The sequence below is a fragment of the Zingiber officinale genome, chromosome 2B, assembly GCF_018446385.1.
Source record: "Zingiber officinale cultivar Zhangliang chromosome 2B, Zo_v1.1, whole genome shotgun sequence".
NCBI classification, from domain to species: domain Eukaryota; kingdom Viridiplantae; phylum Streptophyta; class Magnoliopsida; order Zingiberales; family Zingiberaceae; genus Zingiber; species Zingiber officinale.
In genome coordinates this window covers 106,719,381-106,744,878 of record NC_055989.1, presented here as the reverse complement: position 1 = coordinate 106,744,878, position 25,498 = coordinate 106,719,381, and the positions used below count along the sequence as shown (strand labels likewise).

At 39.6% G+C, this 25,498-nt stretch overlaps 1 protein-coding gene and 1 long non-coding RNA gene across 5 annotated transcripts; one reads left to right on the top strand and one right to left on the bottom strand.

Annotated features, from left to right (window-relative positions):
- Positions 1-8,720: 8,720 nt before the first annotated feature.
- LOC122048541 (zinc finger protein GIS3-like) lies at positions 8,721-9,317 on the top strand. Its single transcript, XM_042610096.1, has one exon. It carries the CDS (start codon positions 8,721-8,723, stop codon positions 9,315-9,317), a length of 597 nt encoding a protein of 198 aa, XP_042466030.1.
- A 5,813-nt stretch (positions 9,318-15,130) lies between these two features.
- Positions 15,131-25,262, bottom strand: LOC122046686. Of its 4 annotated transcripts, XR_006130351.1 has the most exons (5): positions 25,057-25,262; positions 16,581-16,709; positions 15,924-16,059; positions 15,707-15,840; positions 15,131-15,577 (listed from the first exon to the last, which is right to left on the bottom strand). It is a non-coding gene; the product is annotated as an uncharacterized LOC122046686 (long non-coding RNA). The 4 variants fall into 4 exon arrangements; XR_006130350.1 differs by having other exon boundaries at positions 15,924-16,709; XR_006130353.1 differs by having other exon boundaries at positions 15,707-15,833; positions 15,924-16,709.
- Positions 25,263-25,498: the final 236 nt, after the last annotated feature.

Sequence of the window (25,498 nt, the reverse complement as noted above, 5' to 3'; positions counted from 1 at the left end):
GGGTTTGTATCCCAAACCTCTATGGCCATTGGATGACTTTTGTGCTCCTAAACCTAGGTTTTGCTCATTTTGCTCTTTTAGGATATTTTCCATCCTTTTTAGGGTCTTTTCTAACTTATCAAGTCTTGACCTCAAGACTTGATTTTCCATCCTTAAGTTCTTAGCTTTAGGTTTTTCAATGAATTCATGAGCATTTTTATTTCTAGACCTATAACTAAAATTCTTAGTTTCCTTGTCTATATTTTTATCTACCTTTCTAAACCTAGGTGTGGTAGTTTTAGCATGTAGAGCCACATGCTTTTCTTTAAAGCTCTCGTGTTTTCTATTCTTATGGTAAATAGCATTTAAATGATAAAAATTTGAACTAGCATGCTTTTTACCGTTATTCAAGGGAGTAGGCTCAAGAAACGATACTTGTCTTTTTACCTTGGAAGCTCCCCCTTGAGTTGTGCTTCCTCCATGAGCCTTGACCACTTTCTTCCCCTTGGGACATTGCCTCTTATAATGTCCCTTTTGATTGCAAGAGAAGCACACAATGTGCTCCTTGCTCTTCTTTGTTGTGGGGACGATCTCCTTGGGCTTCTCCTTGCCCTTTAGTACAACTTGGCTCTTCTTCTTAGCCAACTTGGAGCACTTGCTCTTGTAATGCTCATGTTCCCTACACTCAAAACATACAATGTGATTTTTATTTTTAATTGAATTAGTTATACCTTCATGTGTAGGGATGACACATGATCCTCCATTTGATGTTTCTTGATTTTTGGAGGATACATCGTCTTCTTCTCCATTTGACCCAGATGTAGAAGCTTCTCCTTCTTCTTGACCCAGCGTCACCAAAGGTTGCTCCCCCTTCACCTCAATCCTAGAGGTGAAGGCTTCTTCATCTGCATCTTGTATGTGAAACAAAGAGTATGCTCCCTCTTTGCCCTTTTCATTGAATTCCTTTGAAGATGAAGCTTCTTGGACTTCTTCTTCGGAAGTTGAGCATCTCTCAACCTCGAAGTCCTCTTCCCCTTTATCTTGATCCAATGAGTCACCCTCTTTGAATTCTTCTTGGTTTGGTACAGTGGAGGGAATTTCATGAATCTTTGTCAATTTGCTCCATAGCTCTTGGGCATCTTCAAAATCTCCAATTTGCTCCAAGATGTTGCTTGGCAATAAATTGACCAAAAGCTTGGTCACTTTGTCATTGGCCTCACATCTTTGGATTTGTTCTTGGCTCCACTTGCTCCTCTTGAGAACTTTGCCCTTGGAATTTGTTGGAGCTTCAAATCCTTCCATTAGAGCAAATTATTGCTCTATCTCCATCATCAAGAAATTCTCAATCCTTGATTTTCAAAGATCGAAGCTTGTTGAAATAAATGATGGAGACACCCTTGTATCGAATCCAAGTCCGTCTTGGAATTCCATTTAAGTTGAGCTAGACAAAATCTTTGACTTGAAGAATTTTGCTCCAACTTCTTCACCCTCTAGCTCTTTTCCCTTTCCGGTGATGATTCCGGTGAAGAGCAACCTCGCTCTGATACCACTTGTTGGGACTGAATGTGTAGCTAGAGCGGGGTGAATAGCTCGGCGCGCTCCTCGTGCTTGTTGTTGCTTGTTTCTTCAAAGATATACAGCGAAAATACAAGAAACAATACATACAACGTTAACAAAAGAATTTACTTGGTATCCACCTCAAGATGAGGTGACTAATCCAAGGATCCACACACACGAGCACTCTCCACTATGGAAAACACTCCTTTACGGTAACTACCGAAGGCGGAGAAGCCTTTACAAACTCACACAACAAACAAGAAGAGAAGAAGAAGCAACTACAAATAAATCTTACAAGATTGTGTACAATAAGCCCTAGCTAGCTTCTTCCTCTTGCTTGGGATGCCTCTTGACCTTGGAAACGCTGCTTTGAGAAGCTTCAAGAACTGGCGGTGAGCTCCAGAGAAAAAAACCTAGAAGATCGTTGTGCTCGTGGAGAAGAAGGCCGAGAAAACTCTGATGAGTTCTGCGCACGCCAACGGCTAAATACGACGCCAACGGTCGGATCGCTCCCAATCGATTGGATTGCTCCCAATCGATTGGGGAGGCTTTGGATCGATCCACCGATCGATCCACCGATCAATCCAGAGCGCCTCTGTGCTCTCAGGAATTGCCTGGATCGATTGGCCAATCGATCCAGGGCTTATCGCGCGAAGTCGCAGCTCCCAATCGATCGCCCGATCGATTGGGGGGCTCTGGATCGATCGGTTGATCGATCCAGAGCTGTTCTGTTCGCGCGATGCTTCTCCCCAATCGATCCACTGATCGATTGGGAGAAGGCTTGTCGCGAGGACTCACCCAATTGATCGGTCGATCGATTGGGCATGTGCCAATCGATCGACTGATCGATCCAGCTCCTTGTTTTTGCCCAAAAACAAGTCCAAAGTCCCCTAAACCAACATCCGGTCAACCATGACATGTTGGTCCATCATGCCTAGTATCCGGTCACCCTTGACCTGTTAGGACTCGCTCACCAAGTGTCTGGTCAATCCCTTTGACCCACTTGAACTTTTCCTCCTCATGCCAAGTATCCAGTCAATCCCTTTGACCTTCTTGGTCTTTCCAACTCGTGCCAAGTATCCGGTCAATCCCTTTGACCTACTTGGACTTTCCAACACCAGATGTCCGATCAGCCTTGATCCATCTGGATTTCCTCGTGCCTGGCTTCACTCACCAGGACTTTTCCAATTGTCTGGCTTCACTCACAAGGACTTCCAACTGCCTAGCTTCACTCACTAGGTCTTTTACCTGGCTTCACTCACCAGGATTTCCTTCTGCCTAGCTTCACTCACTAGGTCTTTCACCTGGCTTCACTCACCAGGATTTTCTTCTGCCTAGTTTCACTCACTAGGACTTTCTCCTAGCTTCACTCACCAGGATTTTCATCTGCCTAGCTTCACTCACTAGGACTTTCACCTGGCTTCACTCACCAGGATTTCTTTCTGCCTAGCTTCACTCACTAGGTCTTTCACCTGACTTCACTCACCAAGATTTTCCAGTCAAGTATCCAGTCAACCTTGACCTACTTGACTTTCCTGCACAATCTTCCCACATGAACAATTGCACCTGCAATCTTCATGTGTTGTCTATATGTATTGTCAAACATCGAAATCCAAACATCAAGACTCGATCTTGACTCAATTCAAGCTCAGTCAACCAGGTTGACCTAGGGAATATTGCACCAACAACTATAAAAAGAAAGATTTAATTTTAAAACTCACTTTTAAAATCATAAGGATGGTTTCATAAAAGGAAAGTTTTGTCAAAAATTAAAATCTTCCTTTTAACTACAAGTAAGGAAATATATCAAACCTTTAATATATCAAACCTTTCTCTTAATCTTTTGTAGAAAGCTATAAAAGAAAATATTTAAATTTTAAACTCTCTTTTAAAACCATGACTTCCACATAAGGAAAGATTTTAAAAATAAAATCCTTTTAATTTATTATGGCCGGCCACCTAAGCTTAGGCTCCAAGCTAGGGCCGGCCACCACTTGATCCATCCAAGCCTTTATGTGGTCGGCCCTTGCTTGGGCTCCAAGCTTGGCTTGGCCGACCACCTAGGATGGGTAAGAAGGTGGGTATAGATGGGTATAACACTTTATAATTAAAAGACTACGACAAGGACCGAGAGGAGGAATTGGTTTTGGTCTCCCGATGAACTTGAACTTCCCGTGTTTATCCCGAACACACAACTCGAGTTCATCAATAATAACTCATTCCACTAAACAGTTATTATTGAACTACCGCACCAATCCCATATTACTATATGGGCTTCTTTTTATCATGAGTGTGTTAATCTCCCTGTGTTTAAGATGTCGAATGCCCACTAATTAAATGAGTTACTGACAACTCACTTTAATTAATATTTTAGTCCAAGAGTAGTATCACTCAACCTTATTGTCATGTCGGACTAAGTCCACCTGCAGGGTTTACATGACAATCCTTATGAGCTCTTCTTGGGGACATTATCAACCTAGATTACTAGGATACAATTTCCTTCTATAATCAACAACACACACTATAAATAATATCATTTCCCAACTTATCGGGCCTTTTGATTTATCGAACTAAATCGCACCTTTGATAAATCAAAGAAATAAATATTAAGTATATGTGCTTGTTATTATATTAAGATTAAGATCACACACTTCCATAATAACAGAGGTATTGTTCTTTTATTTAGTCAGTATAAAAAGAAACTACCTCAAATGGTCCTGCTCAATACACTCATAGTATACTAGTGTAGTTTATCAGTCAAGATAAACTAATACTTAATTACACTAAGACTATTTCAATGGTTTGTTCCTTTCCATCTCAGTCGTGAACTACTGTTTATAATTTATAAGGAATTGATAACATGATCTTCTATGTGTGACACCATACACTATGTTATCTACAATATAAATTAATTGAACAACTACACTTAACATGTAAATGTATATATTGATCAATGTGATTCTTAAATGTTTATACAAAAAGCTAGACTTTTAGTATACATTCCAACACTTCTAACCTTCTCCATCAGTCTTGTGTCCCTCATATGCTTCCCCATCCTTCACGCTTTGCCTTCAAGAGCTTTCTTCGCCCTTGTCCTTATTGTTGGATCTTCCATTGCCAAGAGACTCCTAATCTTCGGGAGTTCAACCTCGTCAAGTCACACTTTGACTTATATTGTCAAGACTACATACTTGGATTTAAACCGCCAAAACTCACTCTTGGACTTTGTCTTTGCCTTTGCCAATATCTCACTTGGACTTTCCTTGTTACACCTGCATCCTGCATCCTGCATCCTGCATACTTACAACACATGTCAAATACAACAAATAACTTAATTTAAATTTTTGCCCAAACAGGAAAACATAGGGTCACACCGATTTCTCCAACATACAAGACCTAATTCAATTCAAAAGAAATTGGGTCAGTCTTTTCAAATGGGAAAACCCAGTATAATAACAAGATGAGGTTCTAATAAAATTCATGACTGTAAGATAGTTATTGGAGAGTACAATGTGCAAGCATATCTACCCAGTGGATTGGAGGTAGCGGTAGAAGATGATGTGGAACTAAAATATGTGATTGCTAGTAGAGACATTATTCATAATGGCGAAGTGATTTGTCAATGGCTAGTCAAATGGAGGGTAAGAGCATGATTGACACAACGTGGGAGGATGATTTCACTCTTAGAACTCAATTTCCTTATTTTAACCTTGAGGACAAGGCTAGAGCTACAGTATATGGTAATGACATGAACCAAGTTCTAGATGTGGACCAACCAATCAAGTGTTGGATTATGGGTAAAATATGTTGAATCATAAGAGAAACAAGCCCAAAACATGGCCTATATATTCCAGGAGGGATAAAACAAAAAGGGATTTGAACAAAATTAATATATATCGTGATACTTTATGTTTTAGAATCAATTATATCTTTATGGTACTTATGTTAATATGTTTAGAGTATGTATGGTTATAAGCTTTTGAGAAATTAGAGGGGAGGGATCTAAGAATTATTGTCAGGAGAAAGTATTGACTTTGGCTAATGGAGAGAGTTTTTTTTGTTTATCAAATTGCTTATGTTAACCCTAATATAATTTTATGTTTTGTGTGTTCCTCTATTCTGAATTTTGGAATCCTAATGGATAGGCTTCATAGTTGCTTCTATTTTTCAAGTTTTCCCTCTAAGCAATAACCCTAGATGAGAATCAAAATTAAGTAGAGCAACAATGTGGCTTGAAGAGAAGTGGACAAACAATATTTTATCGAGAAACAAGGAGAGCAAATGAGGAAAGCAAAAGAAAGTTCTTCAATTCAAAGAAAGCGAGATCTTCAGGATTTCGAATAGTTTAGAAAAAATTAGAACTATAAATTAATTTATATTTCAAGTGACTAGTTGGTGATGTTCTTTTGATATTAAAGAATTCCCTCTTTACTTTTTTTCTCCCCTTGAATTTCGATCGTTAACCCAAAACCATGTGCTAAATATTTGTTAACTGTAGTTGGATGATATCATCTTTGAGTTAATACAACTTAGTGTGGGCCTTCTCAAGATTCTAGCAATCTTGAATGTTGTCATCTTAAATCTCATTCAATCTACACCGAGAAAAAAGACATGATTAAGAACACGTAAAGTCTTTACGACATGTTCATACCGGTCGGTGGAAGCCACTTCGATCAACAAGAAAAGCCATAATATATATTGTGATCCAAGGCAGTTTATATTCTTCAAGATGTAGGACCAAGGACAAAATAGATAGATGATCCACTTGTTTTGAAATAAAACACACACACACACACAATTAGGTAGAAATAGTCGAAACTCATTGTCGATGCCAACTATGAAGCAACGGTGAATACATTCAGAGAAGGCCTTCGTGTGAACAAAATATACTTTTGTTCCCTCTCACATGATCGTATTAGAATAATTGATTTAAAATTATGATGTTGAGTTAGGCAAAAATAAACATTGACATGGATGGTTACTCTTATTTGTATCACCTAACCAATGACCAAGAGATGAGTGAGTAGACGGAACAACATCGCCTAGATGATTATGTATTATCAAAATTTTGTACAAATTATGGGAGTAACTTAGAAAACTTGATGTACTTTCTCTTAAGATAGTTATCACGGCTGAGATATCTAATAAAATTGAAACTGAAACGACACAGAGAATAAACATTTCCCCTTGGCATGAATGACACACATAAATCGAGTTTTTTTTGTTTTTACTCCAAAAGGTGTGGTGAATTAGTAAAACACTCAAAGAATAATTGATTAAGAGAATCATAGGTCAAATCTTAGAGATGAATATTTAAAAGACTTTTGAACATATAACTTAGGAATCAAAGTAGCTATATAGCTAGGATAGCCTTTAAATATAAAATTTAGAAAACTTGTTGATTAAGTTGGAATCGTTAATCATGAGTAATAGTATATTTAGCTATTAGCTACCTTTCAGTTTATGGGATTAATTCCTCACTGTGTTGTGAGATGGACTAATGTTTTTTTAAAAAATAAATCTATCTGCGTACGAAATTATTGTGGCCAAGCTAGCTAGTTTGTAATAGAAGTCTAAAGTACTTTATAACAGGCAATAAGATACGAAAAGATTTACCCATATGCCTTTTTGCACTTCAATCATTAGCAAATATATGTCGAGTGGAATCTCTCCCCGATAAGCCCTTCACCGTCTCACGAGGTGGTTGTAGTCCCAAAATGTTTAGGAGAACAAATAAAAAAAAAAAAAATCAGAGTTCAAGTCCAATAGATATCACGTCCAACTTGACTGCAATTTCACCACCAACTTGGTTGTCCAGCGTGAATTCACAGCTTGAGCCCCCAAGGGTTAGCTAAGATGGTAAATGATAGGATTGATATCATATAAAGTTTAGGAATCGATTCTCGGGATTGACGAAGTGTAAATCTTTACAATTCGTATAAACCTCATCACGCCTGCCACTTGTCTTTTCAGTTATCATGATTTATCTCTTCCGTACTGGTCTTCAGGCGAATTGGTGGGGACGTTGGGGGCGAACGTATTCATCTTTTGCCACGTGAATTCACAACTTGTTCTTCATGTCCAGTGTTGCCTCTAATATGCATGAATCACAAGATTAAAACATGTAATAACTCACAGTAATCTTCCAAGACGAACTTAGTCACCGTTTGATGTCGGAAGAGCGATCACGAATGAAATCAGAAAATCCTTCGAGTTTCATGAGCCAAATCCCTTTCATCCGGATGTTCTCCTTTGTCCACCGTCGTCTCTACTGTGCGCACACTGATCACTCTCTCCCTCATTTTCGATTGCTCTTGGATGTTTCAATATATAAGAAGAACGTATTGATTTGTAACCGATGCTTTAATGACATATAATGGAGGAAGATGAAGATGATTGGCACCCCTTCATCTTCCTAATGTTACAACTAATGCAACATCCAACATTTACAACTAATGCAACGTCCAACGGTCAACTGGTCGCCTAGCCATGAAAGCCATGCAATTACAAAATTACAGTTGAGCTAGCCGTGAAATCACAATTGTTTGGTCGAGCTATGCTTGACCGTGATTTCACAACTAGCTCTTCGTAGCCACCCAACCGCAAAATCATGATAGGAAACTATGAAATCGCGGTTGAGTTACTTCTGAAATTAAGCCCCTCTATCTCTGAGATTAGTTGAGCAAAATCTATACCCATAAATTAACAAAAAATAATAATAATAAATCAGATAACCAAGACTTGTCGTATGAATTGGAACCCTAAACAAGACAAGCTGGCCGTGAGGGAAAGGGAGTTAGTTCCACGCAGCTGTGCATTATGTGATCTTCATTCAACTCCAATCGAAAGATCAGCAAAGAATCTACACAAAAGTCAGACACGACAAACGCAATCTAAGCCGCCTCCGATGTTTTCTTGCATTACACGTGTTCCCAATTCCACTACCACCTGTGCCCTTTCATCGGCACGTCCATGTCCCTGCCTCATGCTGCGCTGTGTGCTGTGCTGTGCTGCTGATTAACAGTCGATTCGAAGCTCTGTTCATGAGAGGAATTAGCTTCGATCCTCTTATAAAATCCCCTGCAGCGACTCCTCTCGTGCAGCCTCGAATCCAGTTCTTCCTCTGTTTTTTTTTTTTAATTCCCTTTGCAGTCGTCGGCGGAAGAAGAATTGAGGTTTGATTTATGGAGGAGATCAAGGCGAGCGCAAGGATTATGCTGTTCGGGATCGACGTGTCGGATAAGGAGAGCTGCGCCGTGGAGGGCAACGGAGAGGAGACGCCGGCGGAGAGCAGTGGTAGCCCTACGTCGGCGGCGGCCGACGGCGGGAGCAGGAGGTACGAGTGCCAGTACTGCTTCCGCGAATTCGCCAACTCGCAGGCGCTCGGCGGCCACCAGAACGCGCACAAGAAGGAGCGCCAGCGACTGAGGCGCGCGCAGCTCCGGGAGGCGGCGGAGGCAGGGAGGTTCTACGGCCATCCCGGGCACCGCCGGCCTGTCGCCGCGGCCTTCGCGCCGCACCTCCTGTCGCCGCCGCAGACGGCCGGAAACTGGGTCTACGCGAGGGCCTCGCCGGTGGTCCGCCTGCCGCAGTACTTTTCGCCGGCGGAGTACGCGTGCGTCGGAGACAGCGGTGGCGGTGGCAGAAGGTTCTATGGAGGCGGAGGAGCGGTCGGTGGCTCCGCCGCCACCTTCGCTGGACCGTCGCCGGAGCAAGATGCGGCGGCCGAGGAAGCCTACGGGCTGAACCTATGCCTGAGCCTGGCCCCCACGGGTTCGTGATCCTTCAATTGTAACCGTCCGATCGTTTGAGGGAGCTTCTCTGCTGGAGAAGGATTTAAATATGGTGAATTTTATTGCAATCACAATTATATTTATTGGGTGAATGCTCCTAAACTCTCAAGTCTCAGCATGCAAATCTAACTTTCATTCTCAATTTATGTGTAGACAAAATTTATTCTCAATTTATGTGTAGACAAAATCTATTCTCACCCATTATTGTAAATTTTTCTTTCGACTTCTTAATATACACTACTTTACCTATTTATCTTTATTTTTTACGTAAAAAAGTTTAAAATGAAATAAAAAGCTTCCTAAATTTGATACATTTAAATTAAAATCTAATATATTTTCTATCAAATTGAACACAATCAATCAATTGATATACTTAATTCTAATTAAATAGTGTTAAATTTAAGAGAAATTATACCATTATTTTTAGATTAGAATCCTTTGTTATTTTTTACAAGTAAAAAAAATCTAAAATAAAATATAATTTCTCCTAAATTCAGTATCATTTAATTAGAATTGAGTATATCAATCAATTGGTCAGGCAAAAAAAAGATGCTCAATTTGATAAAAAAAAATATACTATATTTTAATTTAAATATGTTACACTTTGGAGAAATTATACTTTATTTTGGACTTTATATACCAAAAAAATAAGAACAATTAGGTAAATCGATGTGTATTAGGGAGTTGAAGCAAAGAAAAGTTTGCATGTAGGGAGTGGAATAAAGTTTGTCTAATGTAAGGATTGAAGAGGAAGTTGAGTTTGCTATTAGAGATTTTAGGATAATTTACTGATATTTATTTCTAGCTTCTCTAATTTTTTTTTGAAGTTGAGTTTGCTATTAGAGATTTTAGGATAATTTATCGATATTTATTTCCAGCTTCTCTAATTTTTTTTTCATATATACACACACACACACAAAAGCTTTTTAACCTACACACCCGTGATGGAAGGGGCACCCACGATGGGTGCCTATCACCGGGGTGCGGGCTAAAAAGCCTGTGCGTATATATATACATTGTATTTTTCCAGACTTCCTGTGCGCGACAACATCCGCGACTCATTGAGAAATCAGGCTGCTTGGATCAATTTCGAGCACCCCGACTCACTTTCGGGTGCTCCAACTCACTCATTATTATTTTTTTTAGTTTACGAATATGTCATTTAGAGGTTTGCCTTTGGGGTTTAAGAGTTGAGTTATTAAGTATAAAAAAAATTTCAACACGAAAAAAAATTTGAAGTGCTCACGAGCTGTGTGACATAATGTGTATGGCATATCAAAACTAATATAGGTTATTGTTATCCTGTATCCTTTACCCCGCACACCATGTGAGCACACATTTTTTTTCGTTTTGAAAACTTTTTTTTTGTACTTAATAGTATAGTCCAACCCTTAAACTCTAAAAGCAAAACCCTAAATGTTATATAGCTAAAAAAATGGTGTATATATATATATATAAAAGAATGAAGAATGTTAGCCTGCATACTTTTATATTGGCGATCGTGAGCAACAATAGACGTGGCGAGCTGACGCGCCCCTTTCTCTTATGTAATTTTACATGCATCCTACAATTATGCATGCATGGTGTGGTATTATTTTTAAAAAAATAGCTAGCACCGCGTAGTGTTGTTTTAAAAAAAAACAATAGTCTTGAAAAAAGTAGCACCAATGTGGTACTGTTTTTTTGAAAACTGCATCACGTAGTGCTGTTTTTTTAAAAAACACCTTTTAAAATAGCATTACGTGGTGTTTTTTTTTTCAAAACGGTACCACGTAGTTTATGCTGTCACCATGCCATGCATAATTGCAAAAGGAATATTACATGTAGAATTATAGAAAAGAGATGAACGTGTCAGCTCGCCACGTTTACTATCTCCCACAATCACTCATATATATATATATATAACTTTTTTAAAAATTTTCTATACTTAATATTATAACCTAAATCCTAAACGTTAAATATTAAATCCTAAGCTCTAATAAAGAAAAAAAATATACTTGACTCTTATAAGGTAAAGGGAGGAGAGGGGAGGGTGGTAAAGTATAAGATTATCTCGATTGTTATTAACTTTGTTTCGCCCTTATCGGATTGATAGACGTTGGTCATGCCTACACTTATTGCTCGTCAAGTCGTGTCCCTATGTTGTGGCCTAGTTTGTAGTCCTTTATCCTTTTCTCGTGTCACCTTGACCCACATTGCCACCTACCATCTACTAGCCTCATCTTACTAGCAATAGCCTCCTGTCAATTTTCGCTTCCTCAACAACAATCGATTGATAGCTACCTCCCGAACCTCTCTCAAACTCACAAAGACTAAAGACATATATACGGTATTATTCTTCACTAATCCAACGAAGAGAGTAACAGTGGACATCGAAAACAATACTCCTCTCCTCTTCGGTTCTCTCCTCTTTCCGCGAAAGTACACACCTTAAAAGGGGTCAAATAATGCATATGCTTCCAAAGGAAAAGCACCTGCATTGATTGCATCATCTTTGAGATGCGTATCTCTTAAGTAATTATACTTTAAGAGCTCTTTCTTAATTTCTGGTGGGGTTAGGTTTATGGAGCTTAATTAATTACTTTGGTTAATAATTAATTATCTCTCTGCACTTGCATCACGCAAGGAATATATTTGTTGGTTTTGCACTCTAAACACAACCATAATTCTAACTTAAAACAGTATAAAGCTGTTTGAACTCACTGTGAAGAGATTGGATGTTGATAATTTTTCTTTTGTTTTCTCTAAAATGTACCTCTGTCAAAGTGAAAGCCTCTAATGATTCAATCATACCGATCATATAGTCTTTATTTTCCGATCCAATGGATCGAAAAGCGACCGCGTGCATCACATCATTTGTCTTAAAGTATCTTCCACCACCCCTCCTTCCACATTTACAACCCTAATTAAGGAAAGTCGTGACAAGGGCCATTCTCTTGTCGAGCAAGTGACTTGCAACAAGGTTCAACTTCAACATCGCTTTCCGCAAGATGCCCACCAAGGAGACATATCTCTAAAGTCAAGATACGCAAGGAGGATGCTATATATGACTCTAACTATGCATCTATGATTGTCGCTAAGATCTCTATTGGGTGGTGGGGCATGACGGCCCCAAAGAGATAATCCTAGGATTAATTTTCCTTATTAATGACGTCCGAGTCATTCGACTTTGGAAGAAGGAAACAAAGCAATGGAGGAGGAGGGTCAACATAGAGTTTGAATCTGTGGAAGGGTTGGTTGAGTGATTAAGGGACAAACTAATATTAAAAGTATGCTAAAATTTTCTTTATTAGATCACAATAGAGAATGTGGGGGAGCCTTAATTAATTGCACATAGACTTTGCTAATTTGATGGAAAATCTCACCTAATTGTACACGTAGAGATTGTGATAAAAAAAAAGTGTTTGTCTTTGTCTGCCAAAAACAACAACAACCAAAAGCAATTGGATTGAAAAGGAGTATGAAAGTATCAGCTATTTTGATTGATTGATGAGAAATTTGTTATGCTATAAAAAGAGAGTATACTTTTTTATAACTATGTTGTTCGTCGTTTTCCTAGGCATGATTCTTTTGTTGTTTCCTTCCCTTCTAAGAAACACGGCCTACAAACTAGTGTTTGATAACTAGAGATATCAATTCTAATTAAACTTTCTCATAGACAATAATATTGAACTAACCAGCGGTATTATGACGATCTAAAGCATATGACCATATAAATCTTATTGGTGAGAGCAACAAGTCATCTCTAATTATGGAAACTTGCATATGACCATATAAACCTTATTGGTGAGAGCAACAAGGCATCTCTAATTATGAAAACTTGGCTAAATTTTCTTATAGGGATAAGATCTCAATTCTCAGGATGAATTAATAGACAGTTTTCAATATGAAAATATTTCAAAGATCTGAAAAGTATGCATGCTCTGATATTCTGATTCATCACAACCTACCTATGTTTAAGGCTCATCACATAATGCTCAAGGAAGAAATTAAGGATAAAAAACAAAGTTTAAGAAGATTACCTTTTAGTTCGTTTTTCCAGATATCATGAATTTCAAAAATATATTCTTCCTTATTTAACAAGGCAGACTGGTGTACCAACTTGCCTGTGGAATGAAAGTATCACCAGTTCAACGATGAGGATTATTCAAAAAAAACTCCCAGAGGAAAAATTAACTAATGCTATCTGAAACTAGAAGAGATAGTGTCTTGGTTATGGGGCAACATCAGCTTGGATGTTGATCGTGTGAAGATTGTGAGTTGAAGTAAAATGACACCGAGTAAACCTACACAACAAAGATAGGAATTGGGAAAAGGAAACATTAGTCATCGGACCAGAGAAGAGGTCTCTAGCATAGACACTCTGACGCTCAAGTTATAATAGTAACCGAGTAAAATGGAAAAGAAAATAAACAATATTAACAATGTACCTAAGCCTCTTTGGCCAACGAAGATGATCCTTTTTTATACCATCTCTCATAACCTCTGTATTGATGAGGTGACAGAGAATGTCTGGTGTCAGAGTATATCGGGTGGTAAAAGATATACGATAGTTTCTCCATGGTTGGAATAAAGTTCCGTTGCATGTATATGTCAGAATAATGGTATATTCTTTGACAGATTATTACGATTCTCTGATAATGCCGTCTCTTATAGAGAGTTCGACCAGCTCAGGGCCGACCGACTGTAAACTAGGAGTTATGCTTATGAAAAATGGAGAGTTGTGCCCCGTACGTCCGATCGGCACTGGGGCGGACAAGCTGCATGCTGGGAGTTATGCTCATAAGAAGTGGAAAGTTAGGCCCCGCAAGTTCGACCGAGGTTAGGGTCAGACGGATGTTCTTTTATTTGGAGAAGTGTGAAGCTGAGCCCCGTAAGTCCGACCGACGCTGGGGTCGGACGGATGTAAGTTGAGAGTCTTGTATTTGGAAAAGTGAGAACTGAGCCCTGTAAGTTTGACCGACCCTGGGACCAAGCGGATGTAAGTTGGGAGCCTTGCATTTGGAGAAGTGAGAAGCTGAGCCCCTAAGATCCGACTAGCCTTTGAACCGACTTAGTTTATATTGGAGATTTGGCATCCGCTCGAACAATATGTCCGATGAAACTTTATGTCTGAGGTTCATCTTGCACTCGGCAGCTATACTTAAATATAAAATTTGATCCAGCCGAGCAATGTGCTAGCATGTCCAATTGGCCCTTTGGTACAATCGACCAAAGTACTCAACGGTGACACTGCACTTATTTTGGCATGACATCAATACAATCCGAAAATTAATCTCTTCTTGACTTTGACCTCTACATCAATTGATTTTCTTAACGTTAAACCCAACTTAGGTGTCCCAGATAAATCGCCGTATCACTAAGTTTAGCATAGGGCAGGTCAAGATACCTCTTAATTGTCTAAACGTTTTTAATATCACTACATTATCAGTCTTAACGAGATCTTCATTGACGACATGGTTCATGTTCATCTCTCTCATTGCACGCTTCCACCATATCTACACGTCTAAATTATCAACCAACGATATAGACACCACTCCATTAAGACGGTCCCATTCGCATCAAGGAATAATCCTGAGAACAACTGCTGCTCAACGGCTTAAATTGCTGGTTCTTTACCAGAGCATCTGCCGACCGTGCAGCCGCAGATGCATGCTCAGCAGAAGCAATGCAGCTTGAGCTCTCTCTAGGACAACTGAGTAAAAAGTGATTTACTCATCCCAACACGTCCATCAATCCATTTTTAAGTCAATATGCAGAAGCTATATCACGGATAATTAATAGCTATTAGTGCAAATGACTAAGATATAAGGAAAGACATGCTCGGACACCCGTGATTTAACATCTGCTAGTCAAGCAACTGATGGCAACATCCCATATAAGGTCTTGAGGGAAGACATGGGATATTGTCATATAAAGTCGAAATTGGATCCTAAGATCTTATATGATAATATCCTATATCTTAACCATGACACGGCCAAGGACAACTGATGAACTTTGAGTAGATTGGATTTTTCAAATAATCATAGTTCTTCAGTTTGACTAACAGCATCCACTGTCACGGCATCTGCTAAGAGAAATTTCGCTCCACTCAGCAGAGATCTTGGGTATGTTATTAGCCCGATGGATCAGGGATTCGGGCAATTGATCATTTTGATTCTTTGCGGTTGAAGCTGAAACTCCTACCTTGGTCGAAGTAAAAGAGGATCTCTCCGTCAGTTCTTGTGAATTGTAGGATTTAGCACATCCTGTGTGTAACATGTTGTCAACAATCAAAGGAATGATAGGACTATGGACACTAATAGCCAAGTCTTGATATTATCACTAGATGATTTATAAAAAAAAAATGATAAAGAGGCATAAAGCTCTATATATACCTTAGCAGCAAGTCTTCATGTTGTTTGCTTACCTCTGCTTCAGTACTTGATGAATACCACTCGAGATTGTACTCTAGTGCAATTGCTTTCAAAACCTTAATCTTCAGCTCTGCAGGTGGAGCTTTCACTGAAAGCTTCCCAATTATGCAGAAGTTACAGAAGAAAGTTAACTATAAGATTCAAAAGAAGCAAATAGCAGATGGAGTATGTTTCTTACAGTGGGAGCTGCAACAAACTCCTTCCATATTTTGCGGAAAATAAGTTCCCTTAAGTCAAGTGTAATAACTCTGGCAAATCAGAACGCCTTGAAAATGAAACTGGCCACAGCCTCCTGCAATTCTATTGGGCAATCCCTGTTACATGTCATGTAAAAACTATATATCAAGCAATGTTATTGATTAAGCATAGAACAATGCAATAGCCATTGGGTTAATAAATGAGTTTGGACAAGTTCAAATTGGTGTTCATCAAAGATTCAGTTGCCTTGTGCCTCTGGTCATTGTCAACATGCTCTTCTTTCAAATATAGTTCAGTATTTGTACAATTTAGGTTTGAAATATAGAAATGGTTTCCCTAGATCTCTTTATGTACGTGGATGAAGTTATAAAACAATAGGTCATGCTGTGATGTTATACAGTAAGAAAATGAGGGTAATTTTTATAAAAGAAACAGAGAACCCTAAAATGCAAGATTTGCCTCTCAATTCTTTCTGATTAGCCATTACTTTTCTTTAGCTCGATGCAAATTGCAATCTAAGCTGTGATCTGAAACAATAGAAATCTACCAAAGGTCCAATTATGCTAGTAATTTAGTTGCTTTTAAATAGGATTCAGGCTTCAGTAAGTTCTACATAAATTTACTAAGAAACAACTACTCTTGCTTTCCCCCAAAAGATCCTTATCAGCAGTCCAGCCACAAGTTCACCATCAGTCAAAAAGTTCTCATCAGTTAGTCTTGTTGTGCTAGCACCGATTCGCTAGGTTGATAGCCTTAGCCAGAACATCTGTTACACATACATGCAAAAAGCTTTCATTTGTACCATAAGCTATGTGCATTTTTGACTTCCATAATAATAATAACATGGGTTGCACATTGTAGAAAACCATTAGAACATAGTTTGAAATAATGAAATACAATTTAGCAAGCAAACTACTTTATGTCATTCCTGGATATTTTATATTTAGGTGAAACTTGCTTTCAAGTAAAAGGAAGTTTGGACAATAGTAAATTTTATATTTTAGAATGAAAACAATGAGTTCTCTAGATATGGATAATCACAATACAATGACCCATATCTGATAGCTATGCCTATTGAAATGAAGAGCACTAGAATCATAGAAAGAAGAGAGAGTAAAAGTGTAAAAAATGGTTGGTCTCAATTTAAACACAACAGAACTACACACCTCTGTGAAACTGTGCTTCAAGAATTGGAACACGTGCAAGGATGAATTCAACAAAATAGTTCTATGATGTCATTGTTATTCCCGGGTAGCTTCTGGAGTATGCAAACTGATCGTCGAGGCTAGTGTTCGACACTATCGCCGTAAACGATATTGCTCCGCTACGGTGCTTAACGGATTGTTGCAATTCGTTCCCAAGATACAACGACGACGAACGTCTCGGAATCGTAGCACTCCGACTTCCGAGACCAGCGAACCTTCTAGTAGACTTCTTGGACTCTTGAATGCACAAGATGAGATGAATGCTTGAGGAAGAGAAGAAAGGATTGAGTAAATTGAGTGTGTATTCCATCATTTGGAGGGTTCTATTTATACTGAAAGAAGAGGTTGAGTGTCCTTTGGGTGAGTGGATGTGTTCCTTGGGCTGGATCGATCTAGATCATCCATTCTGAAGGGTTGTAACCCTTCACCAAGCCCACTTTAATCTCATCCATCAGATCTGAGGAGTTGTGACCCTCAGATCCCGCCTATTGTCATCGGCCATCGGATCTGGATCCATTGATTCGATGCTTCAGATCAAGTCTCATCCCAAGCCGTCAGATCGTTACTCTTTGCGATCCAACACTCTAGATCGCATCACAAGCGATCCATCATACCTATTTGATTAACGTTGATCAACGGTAGCCATCCATTCCCTAAGTTAACTGTCCAGTCATCTCCCTTTGCCCACAAGGATACCGCATAGGTGCTGCCACGTCAGGTACGAGTGCCACGTAGGCACTGCAATGTCACCTGAAGCATAAATTTAAGCTCCTCGCGACGATGCGTAAGTGCAAAGTGCAAAGTGCAAAGTGCAAAGTGCAAAGTGCAAAGTGCAAAGTGCAAAGTGCAAAGTGCGCCTACAAAGCGCCCATTGCGCACGTGGCGGGTGGCGGGCTCACAGGTGCGAGCACCTGCTCGCCCTGGGCTAAGGGAGCACCTGTCCTTTTATTTTTGTGTTAACTCCATTAACACATCTTCATTAATAAGTAGAGAATACACATCGAGAATTTCCGATGTGGGACTATTCTCCCATGCACTTTATTAATGAATAATAAATGTTATTTTGGGCCGACTTTAAACATTAATTTCTCATTCACCCTTAATCGGTTTTGAGCAAATTAATAGTCTAAATCTATCTACGCGAATCGTAGATTTCAATTTTGAAGTCAATTACGACTTTCAACAATTGATGGCTTCCTTCCTCAAAATCGTTTTGGTCCATTTAAGGCCCCAATATCCAACAATCCCCCACATGAATGGAAATTAATGCAATGCGTGTATGCATGCTGACACTTTACAAGAGTCCAATCGATAAGTCACTGCATCGGGAGAGGTAGCTTGTGGCTTTGAACCTTCCGTAGTGAAATGCTATCGAGTATACTAGGCTGCGCAGTGAACGTGATGTCTTGAACTGCTCAGCTGTTGGTGTATACTTAGACAATAACACCCACACAGAGATCTATCTCACCTACTTTAGGTTCTCATGGTTGGTTCCGTTTCGGCCATGGATACCATCTTGGATTCATGAGTGTTTCATTGAAGCGACCTGTCTTCACACTCACATAGGTGACACTTCTATCAAGAGTAACCTACCATACTCCACCTTATCAAGTATAGAAGTCACTAAAAGCATAAGCTTAACCTCACTACATGAGGTAGGACAGCACAAATTCATCCTAGGATTGGGATAGAGATAAACTATCGAATGTGCTGGACCACAACTTCTGTAACTTCGTTGTCCCATTGAACCAAGATCTTGGGATCTCCAGTCAACAAGGTTGGGTTACCGCTACAGTCGTTTTCAGTTGTAGATTTTTAATCCCATTCCTCTTGATGAGCAGTATACTTGATCTCGACTCAACCCCTTCGTTAGAGGATCTGCCAAATTATCTTTGGACTTAACATAGTCGATTGCAATCACTCCATTCGAGATCAACTGTCTAATGGTATTATGTCTACGACGTATATGTCGTGACTTCCCATTATACATATTACTCTGTGCCCTTCCAATCGCCGATTGACTATCACAGTGGATTAGTACGGCAGACACAGGTTTCACCCAGCTAGGAATATCTTCCAAGAAATTCCGCAGCCATTCAGCTTCCTCAGCTGCTTTGTCTAGTGCTATAAACTCGGATTCCATAGTTGACCGAGCAATGCAAGTCTGCTTAGTGGATTTCCAAGATACTGCTCCCCACCGATCGTGAATACATATCCACTAGTGGATTTGGAGTCTTTTGTATCTGATATTCAATTAGCATCACAATATCCTTCCAACACAGCTGGATATTTTCCATAATGTAATCCATAGTTCATAGTATATTTCAAATATCGAAGAACTCGCATCAATGCTTTTCAATGGGTGTCGTTTGGATTACTCGTAAAACGACTCAGTTTGTTGACCGTACAGGCAATATCCGGGCGTGTGCGGTTTGTGAGATACATCAAGTTGCCTATTATCCGAGAATATTCCAATTGCGATATGGTCTCACCATGGTTTTTCGCTAAGTGTTGACTTAGATCCATAGGTGTTTTCACTGTAGAGAGATCGTTCGCATTGAATCTTTTCAATACTGATTCTACATAATGGGATTGTGTTAAAACTATCCCTTCGGATGTCCCGAGAATTTTAATTCCCAATATAACATCTGCTAACCCATATCTTCATATCAAAATTCTTGGTCAACATTTTCTTTGTAGTCATGATTACATCATGATTACGCCCATTATTAGCATGTCGTCTACGTATAGACAGACAATTACATAGCCTTCAGGTGTGTTTTTGACATAAATGCATTTGTCACATTCATTTATTCTGAATTCGTTTGACAGCATTACTTTGTCAAATTTTTCGTGCCATTGTTTAGGCGCTTGCTTAAGTCCGTACAATGACTTAACAAGTCGACACACCTTTTTCTCATTTCCAGGAGCCATGAACCCTTCGGGTTGCTCCATATAAATTTCTTCTTCCAACTCACCATTTAAGAACGCAGTCTTAACATCCATTTGATGTATTTCAAGGTCATACAATGCTGCAATGGCTATTAGCACTCGTATGGACGTAATTCTTGTCACCGGTGAGTATGTATCGAAGTAATTAAGGTCTTCCTCTTGCTTGTACCCCTTGGCTACAAGTCTGGCCTTATACTTGTCAATTGATCCATCAGCTTTATACTTACGTTTTAGTATTCACTTACAACCTAATGGTTTATTACCAGAAGGAAGGTCTACTAATTCCCAAGTATGATTATTCATGATAGACTCAATTTCACTATTGACAGCTTCTTTCCACATTGGAGCATCGGGTCTAGAGAGAACTTCACTTAATATTCTTGGTTCCATTTCTGACATGAAAGTCATGAAATCTGGCCCGAACGATTTCTCAACTCTAGCCCGTTTGCTACGACGTGGCTCTTCACTTTGATCGTCAATAGTCCTTTTATAACAGCTAAGTTCGGTAACGTCATTTTTGTTTGAACTTTCGTTGTTATCACTTTCAACGTTTCCCTTTTTATTTGGGAATACGTATATCGCATTCTGAGATTCTATGGTTGTTCCCACATGTATATCAGGAATGTCTGATTTGTGAACTAGGAAACGATATGCACTACTATTATGGGCATATCCGACAAATACCGCATCGAACGTTTTAGGTCCGATCTTTACTTGCTTTGGTTTAGATACTTCGACCTTTGCCAAGCACCCCCACACTTTCAGGTATTTGTACGATGGCTCGCGGCCTTTCCATAGTTCATATGGAGTTTTATCATTTTTCTTATGAGGGATTCTGTTGAGAATGTGATTTGCCGATAATATTGCTTCCCCCCACAAGTTTTGAGGTAAGCCTGAATTTATTAACAAGGCATTCATCATTTCTTTTAGTGTCCGATTTTTACGTTCGGCAACACCGTTTGATTGAGGTGAGTAAGGCGCCGTTGTTTGATGGATAATGTCAGATTCTGTACAAAATTCATCAAACGGTGCACCATATTCTCCACCTCTATCACTTCGAATTATTTTAATTCGTTTGTCAAGTTGGTTTTCAACTTCTGTTTTATAGGTTCTGAACGCCTCTAGGGCTTCGTCTTTACTTCTTAAAAGAAAGACATAACAGAACTTTGTGCAGTCATCGATAAAAGTAATAAAATATTTTTTACCTCCTCTAGTTTGCACAAATTTCAAGTCACATAGATCACTATGTATCAACTCTAGAGGAGTTGTTGTCCTTTCCACCGAATGAAAAAGGTAGTTTCGTCATTTTCGCTTCCACGCACACTTCACATTTGTGTGTTCCGTCAACATTGACGTTTGGTAATAATTTTAATTTGACGAGACGTTTGAGAGTATTATTATGCACATGTCTGAGTCGATCATGCCATAAATTAAAACACTCAACAACATAGCTGGAAGCATTTATTTTATTACCATCAAAATTTCGGAGTACAGGCATTACAACCATTTTGAATAAACCCTTTTCTAGATACCCCTTTCCTACGAAGACACCATTCTTCGTAAGTACAAAGTTGTCTGACTGGAACACTAGCCTAAATCCGGCCTTGACCAATGCCGCTCCAGAAACTAGGTTCTTACTGATGTCGGGAACATGGAGTACATTAATGAGTGTTAGCTCCTTTCCGGACGTCATCTTCAGAACAACCTTTCCGAGTCCAACAATTGGCGACGTCGTGGAATTACCCATATAGAGCTTCCTGCCATTTATCGGAGTATACTTGGAGAACATCGCCTTATCGGAACAGATATGACGAGTTGCTCCAGTATCAATGAACCACTGCTTCGGGTTGGTATCCACCAAGTTGTCTTCAAATACAACCGCAGTGAGATACAAGTCCTCAAGAGAGGTTGAGACATGATTCGCAGCATCCTTTGGCCCCTTGGTTGGCTTCTTTGGGCGTCTGCAGTCCTTGGACAGGTATCCTGCCTTTCCACAGTTGTAGCAGGAGCCTTTGAACTTCTTTGCTTGAGCCTTCTTTTTGAACTGCTTCGGCTTTTTAGCGTTCGGCTCGACCAGGTTGGACATTTCGTCTATAGTCCGCTTGGTTCCTCTGGAGTCGGATAACTTTCGATTATCCTCCTCTATTCGTAGCCTCAGGATCAGGTCTTGCAGCTCTATCTCCTTTTGCTTGTGCTTTAGGTAATTCTTGAAATCCTTCCATGACGGAGGGAGCTTCTCAATTACCGCAGCAACTGCGAATGTCTCGTTCAGCTTCATGCCTTCGGCGTCCAGATCATGCAGTATTAATTGCATATCTTGGACTTGAGATGAGACACTTATTGAGTCCACCATCTTGAAATCCAGAAACCGACCAACGATGAATTTCTTCAATCCAGCATTTTCGGTCTTGTATTTCTTCTCAAGGGATTCCCACAAAGATTTCGCCGTCTCCAGAGAACAATATACGTTATATAACGTGTTGTCCAAGGCGTTGAGTATATAATTGCGACACAGAAAATCTCCGTGAGACCATGCATCGCTAGCAGCCTTACTACCTTCCGTAGCGGCTGGCGTGTCTTCGTGCAAAAACCGTACAAGGTTTAGCATTGTTAGATAGAACAGCATCTTCTGCTGCCATCTTTTGAAGTCGGTTCCGGTGAATTTCTCCGGCTTTTCTCCGTGCGGAATGGTTGTCGGAATGGCGGTCGGAACGACGGTCGGAACGGCCGTCGGAATGTCGTTGGTAGCCATATCAGTTTGCACGAAATATCGTTTACGACTGTTATTCCCGGGTAGCTTCTGGAGTATGCAAACTGATCGTCGAGGCTAGTGTTCGACACTATCGCCGTAAACGATATTGCTCCGCTACGGTGCTTAACGGATTGTTGCAATTCGTTCCCAAGATACAACGACGACGAACGTCTCGGAATCGTAGCACTCTGACTTCCGAGACCAGCGAACCTTCTAGTAGACTTCTTGGACTCTTGAATGCACAAGATGAGATGAATGCTTGAGGAAGAGAAGAGAGGATTGAGTAAATTGAGTGTGTATTCCATCATTTGGAGGGTTCTATTTATACTGAAAGAAGAGGTTGAGTGTCCTTTGGGTGAGTGGATGTGTTCTTTGGGCTGGATCGATCTAGATCATCCATTCTGAAGGGTTGTAACCCTTCACCAAGCCCACTTTAATCTCATCCATCAGATCTAAGGAGTTGTGACCCTCAGATCCCGCCTATTGTCATCGGCCATCGGATCTGGATCCATTGATTCGATGCTTCAGATCAAGTCTCATCCCAAGCCGTCAGATCGTTACTCTTTGCGATCCAACGCTCTAGATCGCATCACAAGCGATCCATCATACCTATTTGATCAACGTTGATCAACGGTAGCCATCCATTCCCTAAGTTAACTGTCCAGTCATCTCCCTTTGCCCACGAGGATGCCGCATAGGTGTTGCCACATCAGGTACGAGCCTGACACGTCACCCGAGTGCCACCTAGGCACTGCAATGTCACCTGGAGCATAAATTTAAGCTCCTCAATGTCACCTGGAGTATACGTGCAAAGTGCGCCTACAAAGCGCCCATTGCGCACGTGGCGGGTGGCGGGCTCACAGGTGCGAGCACCTGCTCGCCCTGGGCTAAGGGAGCACCTGTCCTTTTATTTTTGTGTTAACTCCATTAACACATCTTCATTAATAAGTAGAGAATACACATCGAGAATTTCCGATGTGGGACTATTCTCCCATGCACTTTATTAATGAATAATAAATGTTATTTTGGGCTGACTTTAAACATTAATTTCTCATTCACCCTTAATCGGTTTTGAGCAAATTAATAGTCTAAATCTATCTACGCGAATCGTAGATTTCAATTTTGAAGTCAATTACGACTTTCAACAATTGAAGGCTTCCTTCCTCAAAATCGTTTTGGTCCATTTAAGGCCCCAATATCCAACAGTCATAAGCAGCCAGTATATTTTGTTCCCCGGTAATACACTCCACCTAAGAATATCCATTAATCAACTGATGAAGACAGATTTTCCAACAAAATGGGAGAGAAAAAAATCAACAAAGTAATTTAGCTTGTATCAAATTATGCACTTACTCTAATTCGAGCTATGGTTTTTTGAGCAGTCAGAATATATTGCAAGATTTCTTTATGCATTTGTTTGAGCTGCAACTCTCTCTTATTACGGAGCAATTTTATATGTGAAATAGTCAGATTCAAGCAAGTCTTGCTGCACCCAAGTTGCACACACCAATGTTAAATAGGAATGTCTAAAAATGTTGATTGTTAAAGAACATGGTGATGCATTTATTAACAAAGAAATTCCAAAAACCATTCAATCCTTGATGACCCTACTGCCTGTTGATCCATAAGTTAACACAATCTATTCTAAACCGTAAGCTCTAAGGTCCTACATGGCAATGTAGATGGCCATGGACATAGTAAAATGGATTTCTTTTAAAATGTTTCCAGGGCAAGGTAAAGGTCTTCTAAGCTACTATGGACCAGTATTGAGTATGATATGAGATCCAAAATGACGTGTTTGATTAGGTTTGACATTTTACTTGAACTGGAGGATTACAGTAGATCATTAGCATTTCAGTCTCTCTAACTCCACTAACCCAATAACTGAAGCCCCAAAAATCTCAGCAAAATTGGATTCTGGCAACATTTTGTTCTTAAAGGATTTATAATGGTATCCCACTACTTGTAACTAGAAAATTCTTCCAAAATAATTCATAAATATTGACCAGAAAGTTCATCACAATAAAACAAGATCAACACTCTGCAACGCAGCTAAAAATATCCCATCGGACATTTTCCGAAGTGATACAAAATACTCAATTTTCCGGGGACAGCAGTGCAATCAGAACATAGAATCCCTGTTACCCTAAACACATAGAAACACCCAAAAACAAAGCAGAACATAAGATTCAGATAACACAAACCATCCCCTGCCGAAGGAGGCTCTATGGAAGAGCGAATTCAGGGTAGACATCAAAATCAGAAGGTCTTCAAATCTCTGAACGCTAGCAATCGATCGGATCGAGCGTACAGGGAAGATATCGCAGTCGCTTTCCAATTCTCCCTCGCATGGAACAGGCGTTATTTGTTTGTCGGTACCGGTTTGCGACTTGGGCGGTGTTACGAGATAATAAAATTGTTATGCGGCCTGACTTCTCGTTGCGCGACTTCATATATTTAAACCCATGTATTTTATAGCAGGTTGTATTTTATCTCCCTATATTTAAAAAACTACACTTAATTCTCTTTTAATATTAAAAAAGAAAAAAAAAATTAAATGATTAAAATAACCCTAACCTAAATCAGACTTGTAGAAGAAAATGAAAAATAAAAATAAAAATAATCTCATAAAATCGTTGAAACTTT

What these genes read in the sequence shown, in the direction of transcription:
- LOC122048541 (XM_042610096.1), top strand. Translation starts at nt 8,721, where the DNA reads ATGGAGGAGATCAAGGCGAGCGCAAGGATTATGCTGTTCGGGATCGAC.